This window comes from Pleurodeles waltl, chromosome 7, assembly GCF_031143425.1.
Source record: "Pleurodeles waltl isolate 20211129_DDA chromosome 7, aPleWal1.hap1.20221129, whole genome shotgun sequence".
Classification (NCBI taxonomy): Eukaryota; Metazoa; Chordata; class Amphibia; order Caudata; family Salamandridae; genus Pleurodeles; species Pleurodeles waltl.
Window position 1 is genome coordinate 813322669 of NC_090446.1, and position 25163 is coordinate 813347831.

The 25163-nt window shown below is 44.1% G+C and overlaps 1 protein-coding gene across 1 annotated transcript in view; it reads right to left on the reverse strand.

Moving 5' to 3' along the window:
• Window positions 1-25163, reverse strand: part of TENM2 (teneurin transmembrane protein 2) — a 1257685-nt gene that overhangs the window by 347111 nt on the left and 885411 nt on the right. The window contains exon 8 of the mRNA XM_069199351.1: window positions 9353-9548. Within this exon, the coding sequence (XP_069055452.1) occupies window positions 9353-9548 (196 nt within the window). The remainder of the gene's footprint in view (window positions 1-9352; window positions 9549-25163) is intronic.

The window sequence follows — 25163 nt, forward strand, 5'->3', positions numbered from 1 at the left end:
ACCAATGTCTCTTTATTCCTTACCTTTTCATGTACACAGGTATGGCATTTGATGCTCCACATCTTCCCTCTTCACTCCTCTCCCTGTTTGTAACTTTTCCTTGTTGTTCGTGTACCTGCTACACTCTCAGCGATTTGAAGTGGTCTCACAGAGGACTAACAATGATAGACAGAAAACGAACTTACCATGGAAAAATCATTTACATGTCCTCAGAAGAAAGCTAAGTACGTGAACTGAAACTCAGGGCTGGAGAAAAAATGAATTGCCATTATCGGAAAAGCAAGATTCTACTTCAGGTATTCTTCTGGAAGCATCCTACAAATCCGGAATGGCATATCAAACAAGAATTGAGAAAACTATTTTTAGGGATTTTGGAAAACTCCACAAGTCAGCTAACCAGCATATATGCATTGATTAAAAAAAGAAAAAGATCTAAATAACAATGAATAGTCTGAAATATTTAAATGTAGCTTCTGGCTATATGCATAGATTGAACCTAGATATGACATCATTTGGTCACGCCCATGTAGATGTAGGACTTCATGGGGAGCCTGCATGAAAGGTTCCGTTTTCAATAGCTGTTTTAAGTGAGGGGGAGGTGAGTTGGAAGTGGGGCTAAGACTTTTCGAAAATTTCAGATCATGGACTTCTCAAGGATCTTCCTCTATAATTCACCCTATTAAGTGGGTGTTGTTTGATCAGATGGTGCAACAGTGGTCTACTGTGTTTAATCAGGGTGATACCTGAGATAACTGTGGTGTCTCAAAGTGCACAGGAACAGGGAGACTTTTCACTACAATGCCAAATCAGAGCCTACATTTTAAAGGCACATTCAATCACCAGGAGTGGTACATGTTCTCTCATTTAGCCACTCTCATTTGCACATTTCTGTTTGTGGTATGTCCTTCCATCTTTATTGTAGTCCCCAGCAGGCGAAGTAACCGAGCACTATATGTATTGAATGAAGCAATGGATGATTGACTGTGACATTTATTTTCTAATGGGTGAATGACTTTCTAATGTTGATCAAATAATATTCTGAATATTAACACATAATGAATCACCTTCTTGCAGTGATCTTTTGCAAAGGGCAACTGTGTGAAATAAATAGATTCATTGTCGTACCTTTAACTTAGTTTGTTGAAGCCATCAGCTCTTAACCTTCCTTTGTGGAATGGTGTCTCATACTGCAGTTTTTTGAATCAGCATGGGATAGCCACTTAGAACTGTATGACTGGTCTTCCTGATTAAGGATCCCGTTGACATCACTGTAATTTACTATCAGCTTACTCCCAATACAGTGACCTTATTTGTAATCAAGAGTTGATGCTGACTGTGTCTGCTGACTGATATTTCAGTGTTCATTTTCACAAGCCTAGCTATCGGGATTTTATCAATGGTTATAAATGATGGCTTACACATAAATTTCACTACAGTGTTCTCCATTGTTGTCTATGTTATGAAAAGCTATATTTTAACATTCTGGACGTTCATATGAATTTCATTCAAAGGTCCTCAACATCCAGTAAAAGAAACATGTTTTAGTTTCCTATTAAAAAAGCGGAAAACACTCTCAAATCAAGCTAAACTAGATGTTACTTGCTTTTTAAAAAGTAACGTTCCTCTAGTACGTAGCCAATTTAGAACTGAATTTCAATTTTGAAGGATTAAGAAGGAGGTCTTCATCAGATGCAGTGCTGGCTGCTCTGACGTCACTGTAAGAACTGGCCAATGTCCTGTGCCACGTGGCCTGATGGATGCCGGGCAGCCTCACTCCAGAAGGCTTCCCCTGGCCAAAAAGAGGAGTCAGTTCCCATGAGTCAAGTTCGTTGGCATCGTAGACCGTAACCTGGGCATCTAAGTGCACATAACCCAGGGACCCGTTCAAGAAAGTTCAACATCTGTGGAATACAGAGCTCTTGTTTAATGGCCATAACTGTTTCGATAGCCCTTTCCAAGGTCTCCCAGCAACAATTACCAAACGCATAGTGGACAGCAAGTCTTGGTTGCTGGTAATAGATATGATTAGAGACACTAAGGCATCTGTGTGAGCTAAATAAGCCCTAATAACATTTTTACACCACAGTTCATATTTCAAATTGTGTGAATGTCAGACCAGCCAGCCGCCCTGACTAAGTACATGCACTCAGTACCAGTAGCCTGAGGAAATCTAAAACTTCAAAAAATGATGCAATAATACTAACAATAATAAAAATAATAATATCGATCACAACGATTGTTATTATTTTTCGAAGCAGTATGCCCCACACCCACAATCTCGCCCACGGAAATGCCAGCCTGCCTCAGTTGTCAAGGTGGAGTATAATGAGAAGTCTTGTGTGTGTTGTACAAAGCCTCCCTAAATAGATGAACTGCGTGGGTATTTCATATATTCACTGCAAACTCTACAGCTCTTATGCTGTTTCCCTGCACCCAAGCCCAGATACACGTTCTCGCGCCCTTGCCCTCTGAATTGGCTCTTCATTCGACACAACAACCAATGTGCGTTTTCCAAAAGAGATGTGGCATTAAGCGCCTTCTCTATAAAAACATCATGAGAATGAAATGAACTCCTTGAAGCATGACATGCGTTCTGCTTCAAAGCCCGCGGAGGTGCTTTTTCTTGGACCAAGGCTGCATTTAGTGTAAAATAAGGTCGACAATTGACTGCCACTCTCTTATCACAGTGCACAGAGGTACCCAGCTTGTGGCGGCTCTTGTTGGTAGACGTTAGAATAATAGGCATGTGCAAAAGAACCTCTGAACTGACTGAAAATTATGTTCTTCTCACTGGACTTCCATCCAATTACTGCGGTTGCCCTGTCAAGATGCCAGCCTGGCTGTTACAGCTATTACCCCTGGCTTTGTCGTGAACCATAGGCCCAGGAGAGGCAGATTACTTCTCTAGTGTCTCTTTGTAATGCTCTGGTGCGTAGGGGGAGGGTTCACTCGCCTGTTGTGCAGTACCAAGGCTCGATTGATGATTTGTATGCACAGCTGTTACACACGAACCCAGCAAGGAAATGTGGCTTTGTGCAGAAAGTAATGCAATACAGTGGGTATTGGTCCTTGTGTGAAGCCACGGCTGTCGTATGGTCAACTGGATTGGCAAATCTCTTCATGTAATTGCTTCATGTACCAAAGATACAGGCTCTTTCACATCTAAGTATGATCAGGTACCAGGGGCAGCCTTGGAAATGCAAGGGGGGGGGGGACGATAGGGAGAGGGAAACTAAAAAAAAAAAAAAAAGTACTGTTCTCACCGCCACCTCCAGCCGCCACCACCTCCTGCTGCCACGCTCCTCTTCTGGTGTACCAGCATTCACTGGGACACCAGGACAGACTTCCCAGCAATGCTGGTGCTGCTCTCAAGTTAAACCAAACATGAGAGAAGCATCAGGATTGGTCTGAGCAGCTTGGACTGCCGCTCAGACACTGCCCTACGGCCTGTGTAGTTTCTCCAGCCCAGCTGTGTAGCACAGGTAGTACAGAGAAACCTAAGTGGGCATGCGTATTTGGCCAGGCTGAGAGGGCTGGCCAAAAACACAGCGCACTTAGGTGCATTTACACCTCTTCCCCCTCCCCTCTCCCTCCTCCCATGGCTCAGCCCTGCTCCTCCCTGCACTGCTGGCTGAGCCATCAGATAAAAAAGAAAACAAAAGTAAGCTATCATTTCATTTTTCAACTGCTGGCTCTTAGCCAGGGGGAAGATGCTCCTCTGCCATTGCCCCTGGTGCGCATGTATGCTTGGCTGGCCTGAGATATCCCGCCTGCCGTGTTAAAAGTTCCATAGGATATAATGGAACTTGTAATACGGTGGCCGGGATATCTGTCACATTTGGGACAGAGTAATCCCCTCCACCAAGGTCATAATCAGGCCCATAGTCTTCTCTGTCTGCAATCTTCTTTTTGAGCCACAGCTATGCTTTGTGTTCCATTTTACATTACTGTATTGGAGTCTGTTGATAAAACAGTATTAAATAAAATGAAAAAATGAATGGCCCACAGAAACGAGTTGGACTGAGATAGGTTATAATTACTTTTTTGGTCCGAAAAAGCTTTGCAGTGCATATTGCTATAAAAAGAACTGAATGTTGTATGGACTACTCTAGGAGTACCACTTTTTATGGGAAACTCACTAGGCAGTAGAGCTTCAAGTTAAAACTTTAAGCATAATGGTCTGATAATAAGCATAATAATAGGTGCCACTAACCAACATTTGACTAAAAAATGCCAGAATTTGTGGCTGGATCATACTACACTAACAACCTCCAGGTAGATTATTTAGCCACCATATGATTTTCTAAGCTAATATTTTTTTGTAGGTGGCCCTCAAAGGTCTTACACCATCAGCATCTACATTGGAGAGCATAGCTACCACTCTAATGTATGAAGGATACATTTGTCTGGAGGGATTGCCTTCATCAAAACAAGCATATCTACTGTTTGAACTACATAGTATTCATTTACAAAATAATTCTTGAATACATGTACCCAGTGGTAATATTGACATTAGCTTTCACGGAATTTTCCAGAGCAAGGGCAATTCATTCACTAATGGCAGACTATTAGACTCTTGGTTGATTGCTCATTTGATGACAAAAAAATAGGATTACCCAGGTGTAAAGGTCAGGTGCACAAATAGAAAGCTAAACTCCCGCAGTTCTCAAGGTTGCATCAAGTTATTATTAGATCTGCTTAAAGAAAACGGTTTCCATTTTACAGAATCTTTACATTGGTGCAAAGCAAGAGTGTAATAGGGGATAAGGTAATCCGTATCTGTACTACGTGAAACTGGACACAACATATCTTCTTGGTTTTGAAGATCATTTTACATACTAAGTGCAGTGTTTTTCTTTGTCACTTTTCGAGTGGAAAAGACGGGACTTTTGGAGAAAAATATATTCAATTTTCCACATGCATAAGTAGCAAATGAACACATGGTAAATTTGCTAGGTTTTTTAGGAGGTTTGCAGATGGGCTCCATTTTTGCTAAAACTTCTACGATACGCATAAAGTAAATTGTGGGTCAAGAATAATTGCAATTTGCATGAGTGGCAAATGTCTGTAAAATAGCACTATGGATCAATCCAGCATGTATTCCTCATGCTGCAGCCTATCTGAGGGATATCATCCATTGTGGGCGCTCGGATGTACGTCATTACATAATCCACCCAAATTTAATTGGTGTGTTGCAGTTCTGCAGATGCGCTATCATTGGTGAAAGGCAGAGAATGAGTGGTAACAAGTCCTGATACATTTTCAGAGGGTTTTCTCTTCCGCTCGAGGACTGTCTCAAGTACGGGCAATCACGTATTTATTTACTTAATTAAAGAGAAGCTTCTCCGCTCACAAGTGAGAATGGGGATGACAGATCAAGATAAAGCCGATTGAATGCGCTATGAATAAACTGTCCTCGTCAAGCAAGAGATAAAACTCGCATCTTGTGGCTGGTTAGCATTGAATGGTATGTGCATCCCTTCAAAGATTTAATGGTAAGCCAGGAGCTGCAAACGTCTGCCACACTGCAAGGGCCTGGCTTTATTTCTGTTCTTTACTTAGCCATATCTGGACTTGTACTTCACGTTTCTTCGGATATACCAAGAGGGGGGATGCCCTGTTACTAACCTAATCAGTTAGTTCCGATTTATTGATATTATTGATTATGCCATTTTTAAGTTAAAAACTGATCTAAACTTAAGTTGGGACCTAAGGTAAAACCATTCCTGCAAAGAGAGGATAGAAGTGAGAGGCGACTTTCACTGCTACTGCAGTCTGAATTGTCAGGGCATGGCGATGGAAGACGTTTCTACTTTTTATGTAGGGAAACTGAAGTGCATAAAATATTTCTTAATTTTCTGACTCCTACCTTACCCCTGCGTATATTAATGGATAAAGACCGAAATGAACCGAAATGAATAATTAATAATTTGCAAGTACACGCAGACTTGCCTCATAAACCATCTCCACTTTTTATAGCTTTTTAGACAGGTGTTCAATTTGCACTTCAACAAGCAAACACGCACGTGTAATATTTGTTGCAAACCTGAAAAATAAGTGCAACAACTGAAGAATATTAGTTAGGAAGAGAGAAAGCTTTTTGATAATTACCAAAAAATGACGTCAGAGGTTGACTGTTATTGGTATTAAAGCCAAGGGAGTAAAACGATCTACAAAGACATTACATTTGACTCTCTCCATTCAAAATAATCAATTAATTGGTTTGAATTGAAAAAAAAAAGTTCAGATGTAATCATCTCATTTTGAGTATTGCTGTTTTTGCAGCCGGAAAAAAGCTATCCTGAGAAAATAAATCACAGTACGATGTGCATTTCTGTGCCCAAGGTCGATTTTATTTCCCCGTCCTGAGTTTTATGAATTTTGGAATGGGGAATAGTGGCGGCTTCCATTTTACTGCACATTATAATTGCATATTTTCCCCATTTCTGATGTATAAAATTCAAATAGAGAACGAAACTCTAGCCAAATTGTATTTAAAGACATTGTACCTGAATGTTGAACCTAACAGTGAAGTTTCAAAGCAAAACATCAGAATTTTACTCCCAGGAAATAGTAAATGTTAAAATTTTCCAATGAGTCTTCACAATCTTCGGCTCTACTTTTGCAAAAGTCGGAATGTCCAAATTGTGCATTAGTATTTTTATACTTCCATTACACCACAATGAAGTCCAGGAAAGGTGCCACACTGCAGGCAATCTTTCACCAACTTTTTCTTAGAATACGCTTCCTTGAGTTTCAGGGTCAGAATGGCCCTGGTAAATGACTGGTAAATGGCTATCAATACACTTTATGGCACTTCCACGCATTTTTTACGCCACCCTCTGCTGTGTAAACCCATCCTTCCGGCAACCAATGCACCCATTAGCAATGCATTAAGTATGGCATATATGCACATTATCCATGCTTTTAAGTTCCATCTATGAACAGAAAATCAAGCAGTTACAGATTATGTGAACTATGGTCTTGGATATTATGTCCACAGATGTCTTTCTTGCATACCTAAGTTGAAACATTAGTAAATCACAATTGAAACTTTGCACATAGACCAGCGAAAGAAGAAACACAACCTTCTAAATGGAATATTATGAGGGTACAGTAAAACAGAAGCAAACATGCAAATCAACGGTATGGTTTACATCTTTCAAAAGGCTCTGCAAACAAATATAAATTAAAAAAATGTAATTTTAGTAGGAAAGCTGGAGCTCTTCTAAATTCAACTGAAGCCACACACAGCTCATACTATATTCTGTTTGATGCCCCTGCACTGCTCCCACAAATCAATCTGAGGTTACTAATTTAGTTTTTAGTCTCCAACCTCATATTCCTTGACATTTACAATAAGTTTTGAAATGTTCAGATGTACATTTAACCACTTTACTCATATACACTTTTTTAATCTGTTAATATTTTTTATTTTCTAAGCAGTCGCGGACCCCCTGAGGAGGCTTCTCGGACCCCCAGTGGTCCCCGGACCACAGGTTGGGAACCACTGTACTAGCCTATCTGGTTCTCGAATGACAAGCTGAAAAATATACATATACATTTCTTGCTGATAAATAAGCCAATGTGAACACGCCACACCAACAGAAGTGAACGGGGCAATCCAAAAAGGGTAGACATGGCTAAAAATCATATTCCCAATTTGTGAACTGCAAATAAAAATGCAAAAAAATTGATTTCATGCTCTTCTTTTAAGCTGTGTTCAGTGTAAAAGATGTGTCACTACTTATGAAAAAGCCCTCCGTGGTAGGTAAAACAGCTCTGCTCTCAAGCTTTGTCCTAGGGATGAGCAACAAGAGCCTCTTGTGTCAAGATGCCCTCATCCTGTCCAAAAAGAGCTTGTCTGTAGACCCCTCCTTAACCTTTCCATAATTCAGTAAGGAGGCAGGAGAAATACTGCTAGTTCCCAGCTGCGTCAAAGGCTAGAATTGAAACCTGCAGCATGAGTCAATCACACCCTTGAAGATGTTCTTCAGTCTTGCAAAAGGGCTGGGAAACATAAAACTCACAACTTTAGGCCCTATCCCCTTTAAACTATTCATCTTTCCTCTGGGGCTGTGCACCATATCTGAAGTAGGAGACAGCATAGCTCCATCATTCTCCATTACTCAGCCCGTCTCCCCAGTCTTGCCCTGTGCCTGGGAGGCGAAGTCATAACAAGAGTCACACAAAATCTTACATTATTAAAAGCCCTGCTATGATTCAAAACATAAAACACAGAAGAAGCCCCCATCTATTTAGTTACCATCTCATATGTCATCACAAGCAGAGTTTCCAAACCTGAGCTTTTCTGTGTATTCTGGGTGTTGTAATCCTGACTGACTACTTAGACTACTTAGATAGTAGTGATTAGTATGTTAAAAGTCCAGGACTGAGATCAGAGTCTGTTATAAAATGTAGTGAGGTTGCTACCAGCCGTGGTTTGTGGTGGTTACAGGGGGTGGGGTGGCACGCGGGGGCAGATGGGGGGTTAAAACAATAAAAAATAAAATAAAAAAACGTACCCCCAGTCTGCGCTGCGCCACCACTCCTCCGTCTCCTCAAAGACACAGGGTCCCAGCCTGCCCTGCGGCCAATCCTGACACTGCTCAGAGCAGCGTTAGGATAGGCTGGGAGCGCCCAGCCATGGCGCCCCCAGGCAGACTGGGAACCTGCACCTGCTCTCTCCAGCCCGGTAACCCAGTGCCGGGCTGGAGAGAGCCCTATGCGCATGTGTGTTTGGCCCAAGAAAGCCGGCCAAACATACATGCGCACTGAGGGGAGTGCACAGTGCACTCCCCTCATCTCTGTTATCCCCAATGCCACACCCCATTAACAATGAAAGGATAATAAACTTAGTTTATTATCCTTTCATTGTTAAAGGATTTGCAGTGGTTGCTGCCCGGGGGAGGGGGCGACATTCCTCCGCCATAGAGACGCCACAAGTAGCTACCCTACTCCTGCCACACAATCATGCTCTCCAAACTTCCCAAATGATTGGTAAAGACAAATTCCAGGGCATTCTATCACCTCAACCCTGACACTTGCTGAAGGACCATGGAGCAGAATTTACACATGTGATGCATTGTGAGACTTGCCATTATATCAAGTTATATTGCGATGACAGGACAGGGGATGTAATTCAAACAAAATTTCAAACAATTGTTATTGGAATCTCGAAGTAGAAACGTACTCCAGAACAATAATTGGTAACACCCACAGATAATGACTTAATAAATACAGCAAAAGTTAATGACGCGCTTGCTTTAAAAGCATCTGTAGTCAGATAGCCAGAATGGTTCAAATAGGGCAGAGTAAGGAATTCAGTGATAGATAATAAAAAGTGACATACCTAGGACCACAGTGTTGAACGAAACAATCTCCTTGTCTTTTCCATCGTTGTAGAATGCTAGGTGCCACAAGCCCACGTCCAGATACTGAACAAACACAGCCTCGTTCTGAATCAGCGTCTGAATGCTGCGCCGTTCCCTCGGTGATTCCACCACACTCCACTTCTCCTTGCCGTCAAGGCGCTCCATGAAGTCGTACTGCAAGAAGAAGATGGAAGAATGCGCTCAGTAGACCAAGTATGAAAATATCATTGAAGTCCAGCTCACCTCGCTTGGATGCGTTAACTGTTTGTTGAATACTTATCATCATTCTTAAGATTCAATGTCTTTGGACAAGATAGATAAGATTCTAATAATTGGTTAAGAGGTACACAAACGTAGAGCTAATTAATATATGCATTCTTAATTGTGCCTGCATTTTAGGCGACTTGTTTATTATGTCTGAAGAGGGTGTAGTTGTCTAGTTAAGATAGAAAGAGCACATGCCCCTTATTTCATCTTGATGGTACAGATTGTAGGCCTCAGATCCAAAGGGAATAGTTCTTAGCCACTAACACAGAATTCTCCTGAAGAGACAAGTGCAAGCAGTTAGCACTGGCCCTATTAAATGAACCCGCTTGTCTATATTCAGAAGAAAGGCGAAGCTGAGCTGCCAGTGGTCCATTTGTGACTCCACATAGCTTTCTGAACGGGAATAATTGGGCATCACCACCTCTTCAATCACACAGCGATTACTAATTTTCCTGCTCATGAATGTGAAGTAGCCTGGATGGTTTTGGAGCTGTGAGGTCGGGACTGCATCATCTCCCCCCCTCCCCCCTCCCCCAAAAGTGTGCATTTACTGACAAGACCAAATGTGAAGCAGCAAGATGACTCATGGGAGTAGATATTTTAAAGCACACATGAGACATTCAACAATGTACGGTAACCATGGTGGTGCATGTCTTAAGGGACTCACTTTCTAATGTCAAACACGCTGGTAGGTGGAACTCTCTCTGTGGAACTGGAACATGTTCAATTGGGAAAATACCCCTGCTCCAAACAATGATCAAGCATAATCCCCGCCTTTGTTGAGCTTTGCGGCTCCTGCCGCAATTCCAAGCTGTGTTAGACGCAGCAATCACCAATTTACAGCAGAGAAGAAAAATGTTAGTTTGACTCGCCAGATGCACTGTGCGTATCACGCAAAGGACTTCATCTCCATTTCTCATTGGTAAACAGAGCATAACTAAGAGTGATTTCATACATCATGTGCCGTATGTTGGTACCTTAACCTATTCAAAATATGAGAGAATTGAAGACATCTCTGAGTTTCTGTGGCTTCCTGAAGAGTAAGCCCTACTCGGAATTTCAACATTTCAAACAGCATAAATTGCACAGTCTTCTTAAAAATGAGATTTAGTGTTTTCCCTTTTCTGTATTTACTGGGTGAATCAGGCAACTTGTTATTCCGGCTTTTCTCCACACTTGATGAAAGGGCACAAGGGGAGGCTGAGTGTATTTGTTACCATATGGATGTGAAAGACAATTTCATACTAGAAGAAAAGATTGCCTTAGCTCAGTGCACAAGGTAATGGGATGTTTATCAAGCAGAAAAGCACAGCACACAGGGCGTGCAGCTTTTCACAACAATAATCACTCTGATTCCACGGGCAGGGTGGGCCTTTCATAGACGAGTCTGTGGAGGGAGCTTTCTCATTGAACAACATCTGTCTCTCAACACAAAAAAGAAATCATTGGTCCGTAAGGTTTTTTAGAGCTATATTATAATGACCAGAGGAGAGCAGGAGATGTGGCCTAGCAGCTCCAGCTGTCGCCTTTAGAACCTGGGGACCCCGGTTCAAATACTGGTCTCACACTGGGCTCATATTGTGATTCTGGGGAAACCACTTAATCTCCATGTGCCTAGAAGTGTATAACCTATTTGTGTAACCTTCACTTGATGCACACCAACTACGATTTTCATCCAGACCTTTGTGTAATGTACAGTATCCCGTTGCCTCACAGCCATGTTTGCGCAAAATAAGTCTCAATACATGCATACATACATACCTTGTTCAGCAGTGTTATCTTGACATCCGTACAACCTCCTCTGAGATGCATCAGGTCAATTAACTGACAGTTATAACTAACCAATATACAGGCTATCGAGGGGTGCTTTCGGGCTTTTGCACATCTGTGGAGATTATCACTTTCTGTCCACACTGAACATCTGCCATGCTGCTGAGTTATTCTAAATGTCTGGGAGAGGAAGGTTACACAAGTACAGAGTACCTCTGCCTCCTAATAAAGGGCGTGGCTCTTGATTGGTTTAAAATGAAGTACTGAAGCTTCTGACAAGCACAGATTGTAACTGAGGTAGTCACAAATCCTCTCGTGATCAGACAAATAATATGCCTCTCTGGAATTTATTTTATTTACCATTGCCACCTGGAAGTTCAGTCCTTTGGGTTCAGCTTTTATGAATGTAGACTGAAACAAGAGTGCGCTGAGTTCTTGTGTGACGCAGATGGCATTTGCTTGGTAGCAAGGACTCAGTTGGTAACTATGCCTCAAGACTTGAGGTTTCTTCTTTGACGCTACCTCCTTGGCCCCAAGATGCTTGAAACTAATCAGAAGAAGTGCTCAGAGGATGTAGGCAGCTCTGTGGAAGGGACAGTTAGAGGGATACCACTTCGTATTAAGTCTCATATTCTAAAATTACCATCACCCCAAATCTTCACCCGGCCATTAGATAAAAGCTAGGAGAACTGACCCGTGGTCGAAGGCAGAGGGACTCACCTGACTCTGACTGCACAGCTTAACTATTAGGCCACAACAGTACAAAGACATGAAAGTCACGTCCAAGAGCTTGGAAAATGATCTGCAAAATTGAACAGTTGGGTTACTTTCGGTTACCGATGTTTGGTAGAATTCAATTGTTCCTTGCTTCGAACCGAAGTACCGTTGTCCATGACTGCTACTGGGTAATATTCCAGTCCTCTCCTGGACAGCGGTACACATGAACATGATTTTAGGTTCTACTAGGCACGCACTGACTTGTACAGAGGTTCGCGTCAGTGATAAGCACGCTGAGGTGGTGTTTTCAAAACACCTGCTGCTCGAATACATTTATAAATGCTTCCAAATTCACGCTAACAAGTCCCTTCAACATATTCTCCTCCAGACACCTTGCATCATACACTACTGCCCTAAGGACTCCCAAGTGACTAGCAATAATTATGTTCAAACGTGAAGTTAGAAATATGGTATTTAATTACTATAAATGACGTACGAGCATCTTGTGGTACACTCTACAAAAACATGTTCTGCATTTAGCAAGTGAAGAGCACCACATTTATTTATAGAGCACCCTGAACACTCGGATACGTTTTTGTCCTTTTTGGCACTCATTACTATGATGCAGTTTACTTGCTGAAAAACAACGAAGTGAGAAATCCTGGTTCACCATGCAACATAGACGCTAAACTGCGCTAACGCAGTTTAGCGTCAAAAAGTTTTGCGCCGTCTAACGCCATTCTGAAGCGCCATGCGGGCGCCGTATTTATGGAATGGCGTTAGACGGCGCAATCAGACCGGCGCTGCCTGGTTTGCGTGGGAAAAAACCACGTAGACCAGACAGCGCCGGCGTAGGGGGAAGATGGCGCATGGGCGTCTTAAAATGGGGCAAGTCAGGTTACGTCGAAAAAATCGTCTTAACCCGACTTGCGCCATTTATTTTCGACGCCCATCCCCCATCAACATGACTCCTATCATTGTAAAGATAGGAGTCATGCCCCCTTGCCCAATGGCCATGCCCAGGGGACTTCTGTCCCCTGGGCATGGTCATTGGGCACAGTGGCATGTAGGGGGGCACAAATAAGGCCCCCCTATGCCACCAAAACAAAATATAAAAAAAAAAAATCATACTTACCTGAACTTACCTGAATGTCCCTGGGGTGGGTCCCTCCATCCTTGGGGGTCCTCCTGGGGTGGGCAAGGGTGGCAGGGGGGGTCCCTGGGGGCATGGGAGGGCACCTGTGGGCTCATTTTGAGCCCACAGGCCCCTTAACGCCTGCCCTGAGCAGGCGTTAAAAAGTGGCGCAAATGCGCCGTTTTTTGTCACGCCAACTCCCGGGCGTCTCTTTTGCCCGGGAGTATAAATACCACGTAAAGGCCTGGGAGTCATTTTTTAGACGGGAACGCCTCCCTTGCATATCATTAACGCAAGGAAGGGGTTCACGCTAAAAAATGACGCACATTCCGGGAACTTTGGCGCTATTCGCCTCTAACGCCATAGTATAAATATGGCGTTAGTTGGCGTTAGTTTTGCGTCGAAATTGCGTCAAAAAAAACGACGCAATTTCGGCGCAAACGGAGTATAAATATGGCCCATAGTGCATCAAAAAGAACGTAGAACATCTGGGAATGTTGAACTTGTGGAGACCATCTATATATCTTTCTTTGGCCGAAAAGATGATTCTTTCTTAATCTAGTCAATAACGGTGCTATCTCAAATATGTCTTTTTAATTGTTTATGCTATTAAATTAACTACCTATAGAAAGTCCACGCTGTTACGTAGACCACGCTTCTAGCCATCAGGATTACTGATTGTATTTTGGATTATATTCAGTAACAATCAGAAATGATATATTATTTTTACCTGGGGATTTAGTGATTGCTTAGTGGAATATATGTGTGTGCCTGTGTGTATATGGACTACATATATTCACTAAGAAAACAAACGTTACAGAGACATTACAGTTCGGTTCAGATTTTACACACACAAAAAAACTAAGAAATTCAGCAGTTATAGTTATCCTTAACTCAAGAACGTATAACTCGCACCCTATGCATGCACAGTTTTATCATCAATAAAGTTATTGCAAGTGTTGTGGTGATATTATCAATTATGTCATAGAAGATATCATGACAGACCCCCAGCATGCAGCCAACCCCAAACCCAATGCTGTGGGTCTGTGAGGGGATGTGTGAGTGGCTGTGTGGATGCATGAGTGGGTGTGTTAGTGGTGTGTGCATCTATAAGTGGGCATGTGATTGGATGTATGAGTGACTGTGTGGGTCTGTGAGTGAGTGAGTGAGTGGCTGTATTGGTGAGTGTATGAGAGGTTGTGTGGGTCTATATCTGAGTGTAGTACTGGTCTTGTGGGTCTGTGATCAGGTTTGAGTGTGTGAGTGGGTGTGTTTGGAGTGAGTCTGTGAGTGGGTGCATTTTTTTTTTTTAATTGGGGTCTGGATCCACAGATCTGTAATGGATTTACATGGGGGTCACACTGAGCACTGCTGAGGATCTGCAAATCTTTAAGCATCCCATAGAAACTTTTTTGGGCAACTCCTTGCCCATGAGGGGTCCCTCAGAGACCGTTACATCAGACCCATCAGTCCTATAGGGTCAGGATGCCTCTTATCCTGACCCCTTTTAATCTATAGTATGCTTTATCCCCTCCTCACCAGGACCCATGTCCAGAATATTGGTCGCAACTTTTTTCTCAGGTTGCGGCCAATCACTCACAGCATTGCTGTTGTGCTTGAATCGGTGTATCTACATCGGTGGATCCGCATCTCTAGATATACATAAATCTTTTTTCTTTAATAACGCTAAATACTAAATTACAAAAAGAGATCTTCCTGGACCAAGATCTAGCTTTCTTCCAAATTTGTTGTAATTCTGTTCAGTGGTTTGGATGGTAGTCATGTCAAAATCCCTATGGGAAATTGCAAGAGGAAAATGTGTTTTGGGATCCCTCCTTTTTTTCATCCCCCAAATTTGGAAGAAAGGTGTATCTTGGTCCAGAAAGTTCTCTTTTTGTTATTTGGTGTAAATCCGTTCAGTAGTTTTTCAGATATTTAAAGAAAAAAGATACAGATATCTAGGGTCGTGAATCCACCTTTAGATCCGACAGTACCATGCTGATATTTGATTTGCTGTGAACACTTCATCCAGAAAGTGTTGCTGGCCATTTTGGGACTTGGACGCTGCTGAGTCCCAAAACTAAAGTAAAAAAAGGAGAAGGGGCAGGGTAGTCATACCTTGACCCCTAGGCCTTGTGGTGGGGTCCCCGGGACCCCACCGGAGCCAAAAAAACATTGTTCTTAATTTTTGCTGTGGGGATTTCCATGCTTGTTTAAAACTTGCCCCCCCCTGTGAGCTAGGTCCTGGGGGCGAATCCTTCTATTTTTGTGGGGGGGGGGAGGTGCACACAGCCTCCTCCCAGTGGTCGATTTCAGCCCCGGGAATGGCCACCTCCCTTGGGCAAGCCAAATAAAATTGAGGGGGCCATGCATGGACCCCTCCTAAGGCCATTTATGGCCCAGGGGACTGCCACCTCCCTGGGGCTGGGCCAAAATATAAGATGAGAGGTGCACGGATTCTTCTCTTGTGCCCATTGGAGACCAGGGGAGCACCACCTTACCTGGGACAATATGATGTACTCAAAGGAGGATGGGGGCCATGTGGTACCCTTCCTGTGCCATTTATGGCCCCGGGGACCACCATCTTACCAAGGCTTGCCCATATTTAGAATGGAGAGGGGGACACAAGGCCCCCCTTAATGTCATTTTCAATCCCAGGGATCACCAACTCCCTGGGACAGGCCCTGCAATAACATAGGAGGGGGCCATGCTGCCCTCTTCTTGGAGCCATTAATGACCCCGGGGACTGCCACTCGTCCAGGGATGGTTCCCTATGTCCCAAGGTGCCCACCCTCAGGACATAGTTGTCTGCTGTCGCTTGGGAGAAGCTTTGATAGCTCCCGCCAAGTGAGATCAAATGGAAAGTCTGCTCTTCAGCTCACCAGGAGCAGCCTTTTCATCTGTTTTCAGGCAGGAAGACAGATGAAAGAATTACTCCTGCATGTAGGGTGCAAAATGCTAAAGGCGGGGGGATGGCATGGACCGCGGGAATTGAGTCTCCCCCGCTGTTAGAAATGGGGTTTTTGGTTGGCAGTCAGGTTACCCCCTGTCCAAGCAAAAGCCCTCACTCTAGTCAGGGTAAGTCACACACAATCCAAGATTATTCTGTGCCCACCCTCTGGTAGCTTGGCACGAGCAGTCAGGCTTAACTTAGAAGGCAATGTGTAAAGTATTTGTGCAATAAATTATACAATACCACCATATAGCACCACAAAAATACACCACACAGTGTTTAGAAAAATATATAATATTTATCAGGATAATTGTAGGTCAAAAAGAATAAAGTTTGCAATGGGAAATTGTAGAGATATCACTGAAAAGTGATATAAAGGCGGTCATTCTGACCCTGGCGGTCAAAGACCGCCAGGGCGGAGGACCGCGGGAGCACCGCCGACAGGCCGGCGGTGCTCCAATGGGGATTCCGACCGCGGCGGTAAAGCCGCGGTCGGACCGGCAACACTGGCGGTCTCCCGCCAGTGTACCGCCGCCCCATTGAATCCTCCAAGGCGGCGCAGCTTGCTGCGCCGCCGAGGGGATTCCGACCCCCCCTACCGCCATCCAGATCCCGGCGGTCCGACCGCCGGGAACCGGATGGCGGTAGGGGGGGTCGCGGGGCCCCTGGGGGCCCCTGCAGTGCCCATGCCACTGGCATGGGCATTGCAGGGGCCCCCGTAAGAGGGCCCCTAAATGTATTTCACTGTCTGCTGCGCAGACAGTGAAATACGCGACGGGTGCAACTGCACCCGTCGCACAGCTTCCACTCCGCCGGCTCGATTCCGAGCCGGCTTCATCGTGGAAGCCTCTTTCCCGCTGGGCTGGCGGGCGGCCTGAAGGCGACCGCCCGCCAGCCCAGCGGGAAAGTCAGAATTACCGCCGCGGTCTTTCGACCGCGGAACGGTAACCTGACAGCGGGACTTTGGCGGGCGGCCTCCGCCGCCCGCCAAGGTCAGAATGAGGGCCAAAGTGTCTTAAGTCTTTAGAATATAAACAAAGTCTCTTTCAAGCACAAGTACCTGGTTTAGAGTGGAAAAATCTCCTCAGAGGGCCACAAAAGAAGAGGTGCGTGGAAAAAGGGTGTGTGCATCGATTTCTCCCCAGCACACACGGACTTGCGTTGTTATTTTCCACGCGGGGAAGTCATGCGTCGTTTTCCGGCGCGCGGACGGTCTCTTTTCATGGATCGCGGGGATTACCAGATGTCCCGGGTCTGTGCGTGGATTTTCCTGCTTGTTTTCCGGCTGCGCGTCGTTCTGCGGGGCTGCGCATCGAAATTACGATCTCACGGCAGGCGTTGCGTCGATTTCTCCTCTAGAGGTCGGGCGGCGTTGTCCTTGCGAAGCCGTGCGTCGGATTTTCGGTCGTCCCAAGAGCGTTGCGTCGATCAGCGTCGGTGTGCGGCGTTTTTCTCGCCGCGGAACAAGCTGTGCGTCGAAATTGTCGGCGCACGGAGCGTCCAAGTGAAAGAGGGAAGTCTTTTTGGTCCTGAGACTTCAGGGAACAGGAGGCAAGCTCTATCCAAGCCCTTGGAGAGCACTTTCACAGCCAGACAAGAGTTCAGTAAGGCAGCAGGCCAACAGCAAGGAAGCAGTCCTTTGTAGAAAGCAGACAGGTGAGTCCTTTGAGCAGCCAGGCAGTTCTTCTTGGCAGGATGTAGTTTCTGGTTCAGGTTTCTTCTCCAGCAAGTGTCTGATGAGGTAGGGCAGAGGCCCTGTTTTATACCCAAATGTGCCTTTGAAGTGGGGGAGACTTCAAAGAGTGGCTAAGAAGTGCACCAGGTCCTCTTTCAGTTCAATCCTGTCTGCCAGGGTCCCAGTAGGGGGTGTGGCAGTCCTTTGTGTGAGAGCAGGCCCTCCACCCTCCCAGCCCAGGAAGACCCATTCAAAATGCAGATGTATGCAAGTGAGGCTGAGTACCCTGTGTTTGGGGTGTGTCTGAGTGAATGCACAAGGAGCTGTCAACCAAGCCCAGCCAGACGTGGATTGTAAGGCACAGAAAGATTTAAGTGCAAAGAAATGCTCACTTTCTAAAAGTGGCATTTCTAGAATAGTAATATTAAATCCGACTTCACCAGTCAGCAGGATTTTGTATTACCATTCTGGCCATACTAAATATGACTTTCCTGCTCCTTTCAGATCAGCAGCTGCCACTTCAACAATGTATCAGGGCAGCCCCAATGTTAGCCTATGAAGGGAGCAGGCCTCACAGTAGTGTAAAAACGAATTTAGGAGTTTTACACTACCAGGACATATAATTGCACAGGTACATGTCCTGCCTTTTACCTACACAGCACCCTGCTCTAGGGGTTACCTAGGGCACACATTAAGGGTGACTTATATGTAGAAAAAGGGGAGTTCTAGGCTTGGCAAGTACTTTTAAATGCCAAGTCGAGGTGGCAGTGAAACTGCACACACAGGCCTTGCAATGGCAAGCCTGAGACAAGGTTAAGGGGGCTACTTAAGTGGGTGGCACAACCAGTGCTGCAGGTCCACTAGTAGCATTTAATCTACCAGCCCTATGCACACAGGGTGCACCTTACTAGGGACTTATAAGTAAATTAATAGTCCAATCAGGTATGATTCAAGGTTACCATGTTTTAAGGGAGAGAGCATATGTACTTTAGCACTGGTTAGCAGTGGTAAAGTGCGCAGAGTCTAAAAACCAGCAAAACTGAGGTCAGAAAAAGAAAAGGAGGAAGGCAAAAAGTTTGGGGATGACCCTGCCAAAAAGCCAGGTCCAACACCCGCACAGTGCAACAAGTGGCTGGACCTTGTGATATGAAGCCCACAGGCCCAAAATAGGCCTGGAGAGGGGAGCCATGTGGCTCCTGCCCGTTTTATTTATTCACTGGGCCCCAGGGGATGGGGTGACCTGGGCCAAACTCAACCCAGGGAGGGGGCTGCGTGGCCCCCACTTCTCTTTTACTAATTAGCCAGGCCCTGGGGATGGGGTCCCCCAGCCCAAAGTCGGCCTAGGAAGGGGGTTCAGGTAACCCCCTCCCCTTCATGAATTCGCTAGGCCCCAGGGAATGAGGTCCCCACAATTGGCGGAGGGAGGAAGCCACACAGCCCTACTCCCCTTTCACTAATTGGCCGTGCCCTAGGAGGAGGGTTGCCATGAGCCAAAATCGGCCCGTGGAGGAGGTCCATGCAGCTCCCTTCTACTTTTAGTAATTGGGTGGCCCTGGGTTATGGGGTCCCTGGGGCCATAATTGGCCCTGGAAGGGTAGATAAGGGCCCCTTCCCAGGTTGCCTACATACAGGGGGGTGGGCTCAAGGGCCTGGCCATAGGTCAGGCTCTGCGGCCATCCCCTCACCAAGCATGACCAAAGACCATGTGAGGCGTGGGTATCTATGGAGGATTGGTTGCAGGGCCTGGCTGCAGGCCTGGCCCTGTGGCCAATCCACCTCTGCGCATGGCTGAAGGCTGTGCATGGAGTGGGGTTTCATTCCTATGGGGGTTGGCAGCAGGGCCTGTGGTGCGGGGTTGGGTGCCTACAGGGGGTTGGCTGCAGGTCCTGTTGCCAATCCCCACAGCGCAAGGCCAAAGGCCGCCCATGGTGCATAGTTGGGTGCCTACAGGAGGTTGGCTGCATGGCCTGGCTGCAGGCAGGGTTGGATTAATGCACCCTCGCCATGCACTGCTACTTACCCCACATAATACATCATAATGACACCTTGTATGGCATCATTCATAAAATACCTGCAACATTAGGGACAAAATTACTGATGACAAAACTGTGCATGGCGAGGGCGTGAGGTGTAGTTACCTTAGGGCACAAGTTTTAGTTTCTTGAGATAAGTATAACTACATTTCTATTGTTTTGTGCGTGTAAAATTCAAACCTAACTATAACATCCCTGCTACGTTTGTAATTTAAGCTGAACGTCTAATGTTTTTCAATTCTATTTCTTGACTATCATGTGTCTGTACCATTAGTTCTCTAAAAAATACAGAGAAATGGGAACTGGGTTCTCAATACCTGCAAAGAGATGCATAAAAATGCTGTGATTTTCAAAAGGTATTCAAAATATGTCCATATTGTACCATTAGATAGATTAAAATAAGGTTTATATAACCTTCTACAGAGTTGCAGATAGAGATGTCATGATTCTTTGGAATAGGAAAATAGTACTGTTTCCACCCCAGTCAACAAACAATCCAGTTTCTTACAGACTGGATACCAATTTTCATTTAAGGTTAGAGGATGCAGTATTTAAGGATCCACACTCCTATTGTGTAAATGAGTAAAGTTCAAATACCCCTAAACGGGAATGTACTGTAGAGTGTAATGGGGATGACTGTTTTTAGAAGTAAATTTAGGGTATCTAGATTATTGGACTGAAAAATCTGCTTGAAACTGAAATTAATTCATCTGCCTCCTAATATATATATATATAATTAAATCTTATTGACACACTGGGAAAACATTGTACTGCAGCACATGAGACCTGGCATTAAAATTTTGCTGAATACATTTATGACACATGATCACATGATAATCTAACGTTTGTAAGGGCTGTGCAACTATACTTAAAAAATGAGTATGTGTGCCCCAGTATATTTCATATTTGGAACATGAAAGGGAAAAAGATTCCTTGAGTACTAGATCTGTGCAGTGCCGTATGAAATTGAAAGCAACATTAGGACATTCAGACACTACAAAATGTTCAAAAAGGCTGATAAGTAGGTATGAGACAGCAACTATTTAAAAAACTTCCCTCTAGTTTTTTGATACTTTTCAAATTGTTTTTACCTAAAAATGAGCTATTTTGCTACAGCAAGCATTTTTCATGGTGAGCGCTGTCCCCTGTGCTGCTCTGTTCTCATTCTGGGCTAAGGTCAGGAAGAACAGAAGTGGTGCAAACTGGAATCCTCTCCATGGCACGGAGGTAGAGAAGGAAAAGTCTTGTTCACCGAAAGTTTTTATTCACAGTGGTGAGAGCTTGCAAGGTGAAATCTCATCATACAAACCCCTGACAAACAGGAATTGGCTGCTATAGAATAGTTTGGCAATTGCTGGCAAAACAACCTAGAAACGCAGGCATACAGAGCAGGGGTCAGAGGAAGAAATAGTCTCCTTATCTCACTCTGATCTGCAAGCTATGATAGCACAGGCTGTTTATTCTGCAACCAAAGAGCATGCGGCGAAAGTACAGCTGGTGGATACAGATGATGAAGAGCAGGATTGTGTACCAAATAGGAAGTATGTGAAGGAGACTGCTGGGTCACATCAGTGAAGACTTGGGGTTTGACGATTCGCCCCAGTAGTGTGATGAAGATTTTCTTTGCTCAATACAGCAAAAAATGACAATCTTCCCTTTCGTGATGTTTTGAAAAACAAACTATGTAAGAAAGAGACTGATTCATCGTCTTTTACCCGATTTTCTCAATAAGAGCTATCTTTTAAAGCATTTCAGTGGAAATTTTCCCCAAGTCCCTTGTCAGATGTCACGGATTAACAAGTGTAGAGCTCATTAAGATGTGCATATTCGGTTGCCATGTTTGCGAAAATGATAAGCTCTTATATTGCTTATGATTTTCAAGCACTCTTGAGTGTCTGCAGGAAGGCTCGGATCCCACAGCTAATCTACCAAATATGGAAATGTTGGCAATATTTTTATCCAGTACAGTGGTTGATGCTTTATGGTCCTCTACTATGACTGAAGCAGACATTTCTGCAAGAACAAATCTGTGGTTAATGCCCTGGAGACTTGATGAAGGACAACAATTCCTACTTCATCGTGCACACATTTTAGGGCGGACACTCTTTGGGCATTGACTAAATAATCTCACAGGTGATAACGAAACCCCTTTTGTGACAAGTCCCCTGGCTGTGGGGCTTCGTTGTCTGAGAATCCCTGGTCCCAGCAAACAGAACACAACCCCCAAAAACATATTTACATGGATCTAATGGGGGTTGACATACTTCTTCGACAAGTGAAAAAGAACACATTCCAATGTCTGGGTTCTCTCAGTAGTTCTAAGTGGTTATTTTACAGGCCTAAAAGGTTGTTTATGATAAGATCAGGAGACCAGTAAAGACAATTTTTTTCTCAAAGTTGTACAAAATTTCCTGTTTGAAGGTCAATAGTTGACGTTCCCTTTCCACGGAGCCACATAGGCACCTATTCAATTCTATTTCAGGTGCCACCATTGGACTGTTGTTTGGTCCATTCTTGAATCTAAAATTTGTAATTCAGTTTGTCACAAACTCGACTTTCAAAGTGACAACGATTCAAGAACTGATACTTCTGATTACAAAGGGGATTTTCCTCATCACTTTAGATCTACAAAACACATACTTTCTTGTTCCCAACCATTGGAAGCAACAACATCTACCTCGCTTTATGGTAGTTGGCGTTTGCTGCCAATTCAGGGCTCTAGCATTTGGTCTTGTCTCAGCATTGAGGAAATTCAAGGTATTGGCATCAAGGTACTGGCATTAGTTGTTGCCATTTTTCATTTAGAGGAATTCAAGTAAGTTTAAATTGATGACTAGCTTTATCCAAGGAACAAAGTGATGAAGAGCATTTGCGACTGCCTTCCGTACTTGGGATTTCAGTACATTACAAGGCAAAGTATCCATTCCATACAACAGAAGAATCTCTTTGCAGAACAGTCTTTGACATTTGCTGGTAATCACACAATATGACCAGGCTGTGGATGAGAGTTCAAGTACTAATGGTGGCATTAACAGCAGCAGTTACTTGGGCTCATCACCATTTAAAACCTCTGGTTCCTCACATTCTAGACCACTGGTCACCAGTTTTAGAGGACTATGAGATGATGGTTTAAGTATCTCATCAAATAGCCCAAGATCTCCAGTGATGGTTGATAATAGAGAATGATCGGAATGGAATTTATTTGAAGGGCATTAGAAGGGTATGGATGATACAGCAAGATGTGGCCTGCATGAGGGAGCATTACATGCTCCTCTAAATTTTACATGGGGGTCGTGGGGACTGAACACTGAGAATGAACTCCACTTGCAGCCCAATCTTTAGCCATACTTACTAGGCAGATTTTCTGTAGAGTAAAACTGGGTGTGGTGTTTCTGTATTGGGAACATTTGGTTGCAGGAACACTGGGTTACTTCTAATTGAGCCGTCATGTATCAAACCTGGGTATACTGCTTCTTTCAAGTCATAACTGAGGCTGAGTCATGGAATGGTACAATGTAGAATTATTGATTTTGCGGTCCACTTTAATGCAGAATCATTTACTCACTTCAACCAAAATATTACTTTTGGTATCAAACCTGCATACAGTGAAATCTCGACCTTGACCTGTCATGTTTAAACTCCACAACTCTAGCAAATAAAAAATAAATAATCTTGCTACAAGCAGTTTGAGAATTGTTAGTGATTATTCCATTTAATTGTCAAAATTGAACAGTTAACTGTGCAAAAATTGCTTTACTCAATTGTAATATCACATCATTTCTGTAACTTTGAGCGGTGATTTTGATTTTTTACACCATATATTAGTGTGAAATGCGTCCTTGCGTCCAAAATGGATAGAAGGATGCAATTTGCACTAAAATTGGTACCCAGTGCCGATTTGCATCAAATGAAACTAACTATCATTTTGCATATTTTCACCCAAAATTTTCATAATTATGTTAAAGCATTTTATGCACTTTTTGCACTCTCCTACAAGTGTTGCTGACAAATCGTGGACACCTATACTGAACGGCAGCACTAAAGGGCAGACTGGGCCAATTAATGACCATTTCTGAGTCTCTATTAATTTTGTTGCATTCGGTAATATTTTATTTGAAATAGGTAGGAACTATCAGCTGGAGAGTATGCAGTGCAAAAACAATTAAGTCCTATTTGGAAGCAGCGTGATGCTGAGAGAAACAGAAGGAAAAAAAGAAAATCGGTACATTTTATGTTTTGAAAGTGGAGTACCGGGGAGAGAAAATGCGCGCAGGAGATGTTATGGCACAAGCTCTGCAAGTGGCAAGTGGCTAATTTGGAGTGCGCTGTTGTGCTGTTTATTGACAGGGTTGCCTTTACGCAGCCATTAGGACATTTTATGCCTCTCTCGACAGACAGCTTCTTGAATGCGGAAACGTTTTCACTTCCTGTGAACCGTGGAGGCCTGACCTTCAACTTCAAGTCTAATAAAATATCAAATTAACTGACACTGCCGGCTTGCTGTTGTTTAATTGAAGTGGCTAAACCTACAGCTTGCGGTACCTTGTGAAAAGAATACTGAAACACAGTTCATAGAGGCCACTTTTGGAGTGGGCCACCCTCTCGCAAATTCCTACCCACCAAGACTTTGAATTCAAAGTTTGCAACACCGATCCACATTTTACAGACATTCAGGTTTTCTCAGTGAAAATGTCAAAATATTAAATTGTATTCCATTTGAACACACAATTTAGCTTTAGAGGCAAAGGCACATTTTGACCCCAGAATATCTGAGATGCACCGAAGAAGTGCTTATGGAATACATGTATATTGTATTTTTCCCCTTACCCGTCACCTGTGGGTGCGTCTTCTTGTATATGAATTCCAAGCCCCCCTGCAGCTCCACTGTATCGATGCATGTTTGCCTCTCAGCGCAGACTTCGGCCGCACTCGGCTAATAGGGCACCTCTGATGAAGCAGGTCTGTGGACCCACTCCCATGAATCTGGGTGTGACCTTCAGCACCCATCCAAGTAGGCCGGAAGCTAGATCAGGTTGATGCCAAAACGGCCTAGGCATCTAGAAGCTGTACCCATCTCCCCCTTCTGCTTCCCAGATATGCCTCAGCAAAAAGGGCCCGGCACCAACAATTGTTCCTTTCCCCAGGGTATGCTGCAAGTTCAGGAAGATCTGAAGGAAATGGCCAATGTGGGAATATCAATTGATCTGACACGGTCTCAGCCCCAGAGCACACTAGGGTC